We start from the raw sequence: 11,324 nt of genomic DNA on the forward strand, positions 1-11,324 counted from the left end.
AACACAAAGATAAGATATAAAACAGTTTAGCTTCTCCTTTATCGCTTGCATAAGACTGGAGAAGGTTAAAGAAATGTATATTTCTTACTAGATGAGAATGAACTATGCATGAAACATCGATGATAAACACGATCTTCGTTAATGTTGTAATCATGTTTGTTGTTATGTCAATCGGAAAATTAATATTTTCCTAATCATCGGAAGTCTAGTGCCATATGCGATAACAAATTAGCTTAATCGGACAAATAGTTTTCTGTTATCTATGAAAAATAGTCATCTGGTAAATATTTAGACTTCTGAATGAATGAATTGCGAAGAATAAGATCCCCTACACACGTTTCATGCTGTAATTAGATAAAACAATTATTACTTTTTGTCATTATCTGTAAATAACGCAATCGCGAATGGTATTTGTTTGTACACTATCATAACGCGTACCACAAGATTGCTATATCTTTGGACATTAATATTTGAACAAGCTGCATTCTTCGTAACATTATATATATATATTTCTGATCAATGTACAATTTTTTCGGGCTACTGCTACCAATTATGTACTCAACAAGAAAACGTTTCACCGATAATATCGTATTTTAAACATATGGGCACATATGCATGAAATATACGTAGCATAAATGCAACTATACTATCTATTTTACACGTATTTATAGTAGACATTTTTTGTACAATTCCAACTAAAACTTCATTTTATCATATTTGATAATTCTATGACAATATTTCATGATACAGTATAAAGTTTATACCGGCTTCACTAACAGCCAGTTACAACGCGATAAATACATATACTAGATCAATACGTGACTGATACATATACATATACAGAAATCCCACGTCCATATCCATGGAAAATACCAATTTCCGGAAATCTAAATGTACCCACCGAATTCTAAAAATACATTCTCGATGTAACTTTTCATACCAACGTCGATAAAGATTCAGCGATGCCTCGCAATAGGACCTTGAGATAATACAACAGCAGGGAAATGCATATCAAGTTATGCATTTTACGCAATGTCCGCTTGTAACAGCTACAGTATCGTTCAAAAGTTCGTTTCAATCAATCCTTATGCGATTGCATATAGCGTATTTATTTGTTAAATCCGCTGGATACCGTGTAGATATATCTTTTTAACACAAATTCAAACGAAAGTGGCGATTGTGCTATAAGTATTCTCCGAACGGAACGCAATTAAAAGCTGGAGGATGCTCGAAACTTAATGAATAGATGTTTACGCGAATTTTCATTTATACATCGTCGATTGAATACGAACCAAAAGAAAGAAGTATGTTCTTTGAAAATTGCTAGCGATACAAATAAAGTAAAAATGCTACTTTATTTTACGAGTTTTGCTACACTATGCTATGAAAGCATAAAAATCTGCAGTCCACTTATGGGTTATAGTGTACTGCCATAAGACCTTCCCTACCGTTCTACTTCACGGCTACTTGATGCGGTTCTCAATCCAACTTTTGTTATAGTATGTTCACTTAATCTGTGCAATACTTTATCATACAAGTTGTATATAGCTACAGTCTAAACTTTAATGAATCCTCATAGTGCGTTAATGTTATTTAAAATCTGATAGCATTATAGCATACATGGTAAAAGAAACAAACTCTTTTGTGATTCTAATTTCCATAAAACCATAAAATTATTCGAACAATTACTCTCCACTAAAATCTGATAATTAATTACTCCGCCAAAGAGCTTGCAATAAATCAAATGTTTCAATTACTATGCGAGATACATTTATTTATGTACAAGAGTAAAGGCTCTCTATTATGCACGAACTATTATACAATGATCAATATGTGCTTCTAATTGACCTGTTTAATGATTATCATGTTGCAATAACAATCAATGTCCGTCGGTCGAGCTGTGATGATACACAAATCCATAAAATATGATAATTAGGTTGGACGCGGTTGTTTCGTGAAATTGGATTGGCGAAGATATTAAAGTTCATTCTACAAGATTAATTCGACGGTTAACATGCTAATTGGATGCTTTCTTCTGGTTCCATTGAATTTATTCCACGATGCTATTCATCAAAGGTGATGCTATTCATCTTTTATACCTTGTGCTTGATGCACTCTCTTAGTATTACTATTTACAATTACTTTTATAATAGCAGTATCAAACAAGTCGTATAATCATTTTTATTACTAGTCTGCGGATTTTATGCATTTATCACAAAAGTATCTAGGTGGAATACAAAATAGAAAATGCACGAGAAAAATATAAAAATACCATTAAATTATTCTTAACTGATTCAAAATATTAAGAATAAAAATACATTTCTATGGAACTTTTGTTTGTTGCAATTGTTATTTTGCACAAAAATTTATAAATTTCTAAAAGGATTAAATTTAGTTATAAATTTATAGATTTATTATACATTTATAAATAGATTTAATTCTAAATTTTTAACAGGATTGGAGTTTTATTTATGAATTAATAATAAAATTCATATATTTATAGAAGAACATTTTTTTATTATAATTTTATTATAATAAGAAAACACGAAATTTTATTGGATATCTCTTTTAGCTAAGAATTACAATGTACGTGTGCAAAAGGCTATTAGATCATCCTAACGTTATGCGAAAGAAATTTTCAAGAATGCAACATCATTATCAACACATTTCTAAAATATATAATTGCCTTATAAAATGCAATCCAAGTAATACTTATAATATCAAGAATTTATCGACGACGTTCTTCATTTCAAACTTTAGAGCAGATAACTGCACATAAAAAGATGTGTATATAGAATATTTTTTCTACACAGTATTAAAACTGCAACAAAATCGGCATTTACTTGTTAAATTCTCCACATTAGGAATACTTACAGCATCAACAACTAGGACACGTAACAGGCTATTATCATAGTTCAGAGTCAATATTTATGTAGCAGTGTTCCGTGTATATGTACTCAGTTTTCTTCCACAAATTTGCAACCCACGATAGAGCAGAACATTCCACATTGCGCTGAAATTCGAGCGTGGTGCCTGTACGTCTAGCAACACCGGGGTATATTGTATTCATGTTTCCATCGTTCGACAGGATCGCCGAAAGGGAATATCCGCGCACCATAGCATTCAGCTGTATTGACGGAAGTTGAGGAAGCCCACCAATGAAAATTTCGGTTCGAAAGGCTGCCATTTGCTCGAGCTCGTATTGCAAGATAAACTTCGAGTAACTTCGCTGACTTTACTGTCCACAACAAACATTGTTGCGAGTTTTCATTGTATTTCATTGTGCCATGCTAATTCGCTTATGGCATCAACAAATTATTGACGATCACTTCGGACTACAACCAGTATATTCGCGTAACGAATATCGAATAAAATTTTACTCGTAAGATTTATACAAAATATTATTCGAAACGTTATTCGGATAAAATTTCATTCGAAACATCAGTTGAATAGAATTTTATTCGAAAAAGAAAGAAAATGTTTTTTGGGAAATTATTTTTTGTCAAAGAAGAGCAATGATTTCACATCTGTACTAATTTCTCTCCAAAAATACTTACTTGATTAGAATATATTATACAAATGGGTAATTTTTTTGCGCACCTCAAACAACTCATAAATTGCATGGTTTTAATGCAGGTGGTAAATTGCATAAGTTGCATGGTTTTAATGCAGAAAACGAAGACGTTAATTTTGTATTTAACCATTATTGATAAAACGCATAATTCAAGAGTCAGTCAAGACGTGCTAGTTACGCGTCACGTCCTGTACAATAAACATTCCGCGAAGCTGCAAGTTCGACAAGTTGGAAGAGGTCTAAAAATCGAAACGACAGTGGCACACGGCCTAATTTTCGGTGCACACGAAAGTGCAGATGCGAAAGCTGCCGAAGAACTTGTAAAACATTTTATTGGCGGAGTTGAGGAAGGAACGGAGTTTACACGGGAAACGTTCTTAACAAGAATGCAACTTAGTATGAAATCTTCTTCCGCAATAGCGCCGGAAAATTGAAGGGTAAGAGTTACAGAAGAACCAGGTTATTACGGGTTTGTTACCTGACGCAAGAGCAAGCTTGAAGACCATTGTTTACGAACCGAAAAATTCCATAGCTCCAAGAACATCTTCTACCAGTGATATATAAACGAAATAAAAAGTTCCATCGTAATTTATAGATGATTATGAAGGCAAAATTAATTCTAGAATAGCGGAATGTCGCCCATAAATCTAAACGGATGATAGTATCGTCACCGAACTATGGATCTTTGCGCAAAATAAATTATTCTGAGTCCAATAAAAGTTCTACTTTCAATAATTTTCTGATGTTTCCGTTGTTTTGTGCTACACCTACTCATTTCAATCGTAATAAAATCCGCAGTTCACTGGACTGCGGATCTTTATGCAAATTTTCATTTCCATCCGTCATTTTACAAAACTTTGGAGTAAAGAAAAAGTTTGTTGACTAATCTTTCGAATCAATTTTTCGAATGAAGTTTTATTCTTCAAATAAATATTACCTGAATAACGTTTCGAATAAAATTTTATTCGTAGAATTTATTCGAAAATTACTGTTTTGCATTTGATCTACTCATTTTTGTGATAAATGCATAAAGTCCGCAGTCGAATAATCGCTTTAGGGTCAACCGAATCGCAAAGGAGATCCAATCGGAAGATAGAATTAAAAATATACGAATTCGAACGTGTGGTGGGCGAGAATGCAATCGAAAAAATGGAAAAGTCACTGCAGAAAATATTTCGCTCAGCATGTACATCGGCGGAACTGAATTCTGTATGAGGCATAAAATATTGAGGATCACCATAGAAATAGAGACGCTCTCGAGAATTCTGGGTCTTCCGTATAATACCGCAGCGGCTAAAAGATTAATTGTGTTCCCGGGCAATAATGTGTAACAGTGGACAATTCTTGGACAATTAGTTTCCGTTGCGGTTAATTCGGAGAATTGATCGGATGCTCCTCTCGGAACGGAATTGCAACGCAATTGTAGGAGACACCTACGGCGAAAATGTTTGATGTCCGTCGATGAACGCTTAATGAACGGGCAGTCAATATGTAGCGTGGCAACCGATGTAGAACCGATAAAAGAGCAACGAACAGGTTCTCAAACAACAAACCCGATGGCTTTATTAATTTCGGTTTTTCTCGCAGCTTTTGCACAATTCAACCATTGTTTCACCTTTTGCACTTGAACAACGAGTCTGACTCGCGATGACAATCTAGTTCATATGAATGTTACTAATTTCTTCTAAATCGAAATATAGATGTTTATTATAAGTTTAGAATAAAAATGGATTTCTCTTAACTTTATAATATTTCAGACAAATTTTCTAGAATTATTTGATTCTTCTGTTTGCAAAATCTAGGGATGGAAGTAAATGAAGTCATACGAAAAACAGAAATTGTCTCGTTCTATCAGGGAAATGATTGAAGACGAAGAATTGCTAATTGACGGAGCTTGTGAAAGAGTTCGTAGCGCATGGGTTAATTTCAAGAAATCTTGTTAATTACAAGACTAAATTTATCTAGGCAGGTAGATAAACTGAGAAACTTATTGAATCACTTCACTTGTAATATGAAAATTGTTTCGCGAAACCGGAATCAATGTCCCCGCGGATTTCAACCCCCGGCCTCAGCTTTACTGGTTACAAGTTAACTACTTTGCGAACCACTTTCACCAGATCTTCAGGATTCTTAAGCTATTATGTCGGCCTTGCCTTCTAGCCGGCTTTTGCAACCGAGGATTATTATGCGATGCTTAATTTCTTGCTTCCTGCGGGATGTATTATTATTATTATTAACCCTCGGAAGAGTTTATTAGATTTTATTATTCAAGATTGTTGATTGAATCAAGAAATAGCTACAACTATCCAACAATTTTGTCAAAAATTGTTTAAACTATGAATCCGAATGGACCCGATCCCCACCGTCCGAGCGTGAATGCCTTTCCTTTTCCTGCATTATAATATCAAAGTATTGTGAATAATCATGAATAAATGGAGGACAGTCTGTAATTTCATATTCCACGTTTATCAGCTAACTCATTGTCAATTCCAGTTTCACCATGTGATAAACATTGACATGAAAATCCATAGTCGAAACCAAAAGATCCTACGCAAATACATTAGTCAATTGTTTATATATATACGTTCTACTCATCAATGTTCCATCAATCGAATTTTCCCTTAATTGATCCTCCAATAATTAATCGCCTCGTTGATCGATGTCCGTTGATCATCGGGATTCCATTGTACGTCTCTCAAATAATAATTACATCACTGTTCCGTTCATAATTAAAATTTAACTATGTACGTGAATTATTTTTTCATATCTACGTTTATCAGCAAAAATCGTATGAAATTTATATACACAAGTTATTAATACGGAGAATTTTTAGGGGACAATAATCAATTCTGCAGAACGCGACGAGGATCAACGGAGATCTCTCCAAATTGTGTACAACGAAAAACTGGGTCCTTTATGAAAACTGTATTATCGAATGTGAATGGAATAATTCAACGGAATCAATCGAATTTTCAAATATTCCATCGGATCTGTTCCCGATGTGTTTCGATATCTCTCCGTGCTGTATTTTTTTGCCAGTCTTCTCGCATTGTCATCGAGTTCGCTGATATTTCGAACAAAACTTCCGGTCGTGCAGAGAGATGTTAACAAATCGATCACTGCAATATTCGAACTGCTTCGGTACATTTATGTATAGCTCGACAAGGAACTACTTTGATTAAAAATTTCTCAACAAATAAACGATGGACGCGTTGATCTAACGAACGATGAAGTGTTTCCTCCACTCTATGACGATATTATTGATAATTAAAAAATTGATTTCCTTCAAGGAGAATCTGTTTCTAATCATTAATTACTTTCAGCGGATAATTAACGATTAAAAGCTATGATTTCTTGCAAAATATCCAGGCGAAATTATTTTGCACTAATCCGGATTACGTTACAAGTGCGATTATATGAAGCAGAGTGATAAGTAGATTGTGGACTCTATGTATACATTTATGATAAAAATGAATAGATGAAATACAGAACAGTATTATCTTTGTACTATTTTATATTAAAATGATTCAGGGAAGAGCTTATTTTACAAAAATTCACAGTCTAGTGATGAGCTTCAAATAATTTATTATATTGCATATTATTATTTCTATTTTATTATTTTATTATATATTCTATGCTGGAAAAAGATAGTACAGAAGGAAATGTAAAGATCTCACAATCAAGAATGATTATAGCAACAGAACGTTGCAAATCTATAATCTATTAACGATTAATTAAAAAGTCAAAATATCTATGATACAAAAAATATACAGTATGTAAAAGTTCATTTAAAACAATCTTAAAACAGTGAGAAATTTTACTGGATTCTAAAATGTACTTTTATACAATTAGTATTAAGATTTTGGAGTAATTTACAAAGATTGACTCAAGTAAGAAATTGCGTAGAACAGAAAAATAAAATTCAGAATTATTAAGCAAATATCGTGATTATTTTGGAAAATATAAATAATCTTTATCTTAAACATAGAAGCAAATCAATTATGCATCACTGAAGCTTCAGAAATTGATAGTACCAAATCTATTTCTATTATACCTTTCATCAACCTAGTTAATTTTTGTTACAATCTTCCCATACCATCCAATCCAATTTATAATTAATTTTTTTCATGTACATACACATTTGTACGAAACACGTACACAGCGTATCGAATTCTACTGAAAAATAGGGAACACACAACAGCAAAACAGGAGGGTACTGAATAATATGAACGTAGCGAGCGAACATTAAGTTCCCTGGAAAAATAACTCGTCATCCATGTCAGTGAGTGCACGTGGTCTCGTGACTTGAGGAAGCTTCCGTGTTGGTCGAACGTGTCTGCACAGGCACGAAATGTGTGCCCCTATGATCACGATACACCCGAAACATGTCATTTATCAACACCGCGCCGTCGAAACTGTTTGTTCCGAACCGCCACCGAAAAATTACATAAGCGCATTGGAATCGAAAAATCGCGGGGTATGTCATCGATATATAAAAGGAGCCTGTGTCAGACCGAACGATTCTAGCAGCAGGAAACACAACTTTCGATCAATGATCATTTCGCACACGCAGCTACATAGGCACGCACGAGGCCGACACCGAGCTTGATATTCCGGATGAAACTATGCGTACAAAAAAGGAATCTGAAAACTAGTCATCAGCTCCGAACGATATTTTTAACAGGAGAAATGCCATCCTTGACATCGATTACGGTATCTTGTCAACGGGCGAGAATCGGGGGTTGAAGTCAGTTATGATATCGGTTTGGGTTCTTGAAACGGTGTTATGGAGAACCGAAAAAATATTATAACTGCTATAAGGTATATATCGCTTCTATAGTTATTGTAGTATATTGTAGTATAGTTATTGTTCTATAGTTATGCAATTCGGATATGGTTCAACTGTACGACTTCATAAGATAACAAAAACAAAGGAGTATTTATTTAAACATGTAGCTTAAATAAAGTTATATGCACGTAGTGATTATTGCAGAGCAATTTTCAGTAAGGCAGCGCATTTTCATGCTATCACCACTCCTATGCACTGTTATAGCAATGATAATAATACTACTGTAATTGCAATCATTTGTTTATGATGTAGTTATTCATTTGTTTATGGTTAAAAAGATTCAGCGGCCGCAGCTCACGCGGTCGCAGCCGCAGCTTGTCGGGAATACATTAAAAAGATGTGATCATACGTCCATGCATTTCATCCCTAAAGGATATTTATTACGTAAAATGGAACTATAACGGAAGCACGGAAATGAGAAATAACCGATGGAAGATCTCATGAACAGAAAGCGATATAAATCAGAACCGATACATCCCTTGCAATAAGTACAATACGTTCTCGGTTCTCCCTAACTGTTTTATTCAGAACCAATATGCATATAACAGTTTGAAACAGTTATTTTCCGAACCTTTACCACCCCTGTCGAGAATACAGTTTTTCGCTTCGATCGGAATGGTTTCGTCGTTCGAAGAAGAGGGTCCGTAGAGTGGTTTCGATTTGAAATGGAATCGGTACGTAAAGTCGTGTTTTCAAGTTCACAGACTACTGAACCGTCGGGTTGTTTCGCTCAGCGATCGTTACCGGTCGTAGGAGGAAAAAGGGGTAGAAGAAGCGCGTGTACAAGCGTTATCAATAGGTCGTCGCGTGCGGCGAGTGGTCAATGAATGTGGCATCGCTCACCTGAAAGTCACAGTGGATAATTTCGGCGTCATCCAGGAGTCGAATAGTGGCGCGATGCACCACCGTAACGTCGCTCTTGCTGCCAAACTTCAACATTTCTGCCCTCAAGTCGCCACCCGAATTATCCCTCCGGCCCTCATCGTCTCCTGCTCCGCAGCACCACACACTGCCCGCTGATTACACTCGATTTACGTTGCCGTTGCTTTCCCCGTCAACGATGGAGTTGTCGCAGACGCGTGGCTCTCTTGCAAATTTTCCGACGGGCTGACACTACGCACGACAGCACAGTAAAATGAACGACGAGACATCACCGTAAAGGAACTCTGAACTCTGTCAACCGGTCCCGTCCCATCCACTGGCTCGCTCGTCCGACGATGCCACGTTTACAGCGCAACGCATCGAACGCGACGTTGCCGTGCAAGGACACGGGAACACCGCGATGCGATTGGTCCCTCGCGCACATCATGGCGGCATATATGAATCGCGAACCCTCTACGGAGCTTAATTCCAAAGAGTCAACCCAGCGGATGAATATTTCGTACTATAGACGTTATTAATTAAAATGTAACAGCGTTCATCGAATACTTTTTTCCATTCGTGAAGTGTGCAGAAAGACGTAGCAGTTCGCTCAGCTATGACCACTGGTGCTGTTTCTTCGTACTATGTTTAATATTTTAACATCATATCATAACCTACCAAAAAATTCTTCAAATCGCTGGATAATAGAACCTTGAGAGAGAAATAGAATGAATATTTTCAGGGTACAAAATACTCGAGTTTACCGTGTTTCTTGGGCCAAAGGAAAAATCAATGTACGTATGCATTAATAATAAATTTTTATTACCAGTAGAGGCAGGTACGCTCCGATGTTGAGCGAGACAGCACAGACGTGCATAGGGTACGTTAGCGTAAGAGCGGGTTGTTTTGCTATCTTGCCACCATAGACGATGATTTAGAGTGGACGGGTTGCGCAAGTGCACGGAATTCAGCGAAATAGATATCTGAAGAAAAATATAGGAAGAAATTTCTGTTTTAATTCTGTTTCTGTACCATAGATGAGAACAATAAAATCCATTTAGTTTCTGAAGATTCGCGATCCATAGTCTAAAGAAAACGCAAGTGAAACATTCTTAATTGGGCAGTAACTTTTACAGTTTACAACGGGTTCCGGTTATAAATTTAGGAAGAATAAATTGGACTTGTTAACAATGTAGTTTAAAACCACGGACGAGGTATTAGAGCAGACCAATCATACAATGTATGTTGTGTCACGTACTCGCAGGATTCCATTACCATTTCCATGTAACGTTCTGCCCTATCGATTGGGGCAAGTTTTTCACCAATTGCAATTAGGAATAGATTTAACAATCAATATACTTTTGTAACCTGATTATGTCGAGTTTTAAAATCTGATAACCATTCTCGTATCTCATCCAACGTTACCGATAATTCATAAATTTCGGGTTGTTAGTAAGAATCCAGTATTTCGTATACTTTATTTCTTCTAAGATTGCAATCGATTTATATGACGTGTATATTTGAATAATACATCTTCATTCCTTAATTTCATCTTTAGTCCTATTTTCAATATCTTCTCCTTCCTTGTTCCTTCTCTCGTCACTACTATACATTATTCTCTAATTTCATGTTTCATTCTTCACCCCTATCATTTAAATTGTAACCACCTAATTTTGTCATAGATGCGTAAGATCTGCAGTGTAGATATAACAATATACCTAACATCGAATATAATCTTAAAAATCTCGTTGTCATTTTCATGTCATCTGCAACATCAGTAACAAAATATTTTTATCATCCTCCGATTTCAACGATCTTGCTTGAGATTGTCATAACTTTTTCCTATACATTTTCTGTTCTTTATTTTATGCACGTGAAACATGAGTACAAAAATCGTTTCAGAAAACAGTAAGACAATTTTTAATCGCGCTTCAAAATAACCATTCGTGTTCAAAGGGTTGAATATCATCTGCAGCCTTTGCCGGGTCAGAATAGCGCGAAGAGGATAATCGTTCTTATCGACATCGAGTATCGCGGTGT

General features: G+C 35.5%; 1 protein-coding gene across 11 annotated transcripts in view; it reads right to left on the reverse strand.

Moving 5' to 3' along the window:
• Frmd5 (FERM domain containing) overlaps positions 1-9,660 on the reverse strand; it is a 48,985-nt gene extending 39,325 nt beyond the window's left edge. For 9 of the 11 annotated variants that reach the window (XR_013032943.1, XR_004492601.2, XR_013032941.1 and 6 more), the window contains exon 1: positions 9,267-9,659. Coding sequence is in view for 3 of the 11 variants with exons in the window: in XM_033486231.2 (XP_033342122.1) it covers positions 9,267-9,362 (96 nt within the window). In the remaining 8 variants the exon portion in view is untranslated. Of the gene's footprint in view, positions 1-9,266 lie in introns of all 11 variants that reach the window. The other 2 variants (XM_033486233.2, XM_033486232.2) reach the window with 2 other exon arrangements.
• Positions 9,661-11,324: the final 1,664 nt, after the last annotated feature.

This window comes from Megalopta genalis, chromosome 3 (assembly GCF_051020955.1).
Source record: "Megalopta genalis isolate 19385.01 chromosome 3, iyMegGena1_principal, whole genome shotgun sequence".
Lineage (NCBI taxonomy): Eukaryota > Metazoa > Arthropoda > Insecta > Hymenoptera > Halictidae > Megalopta > Megalopta genalis.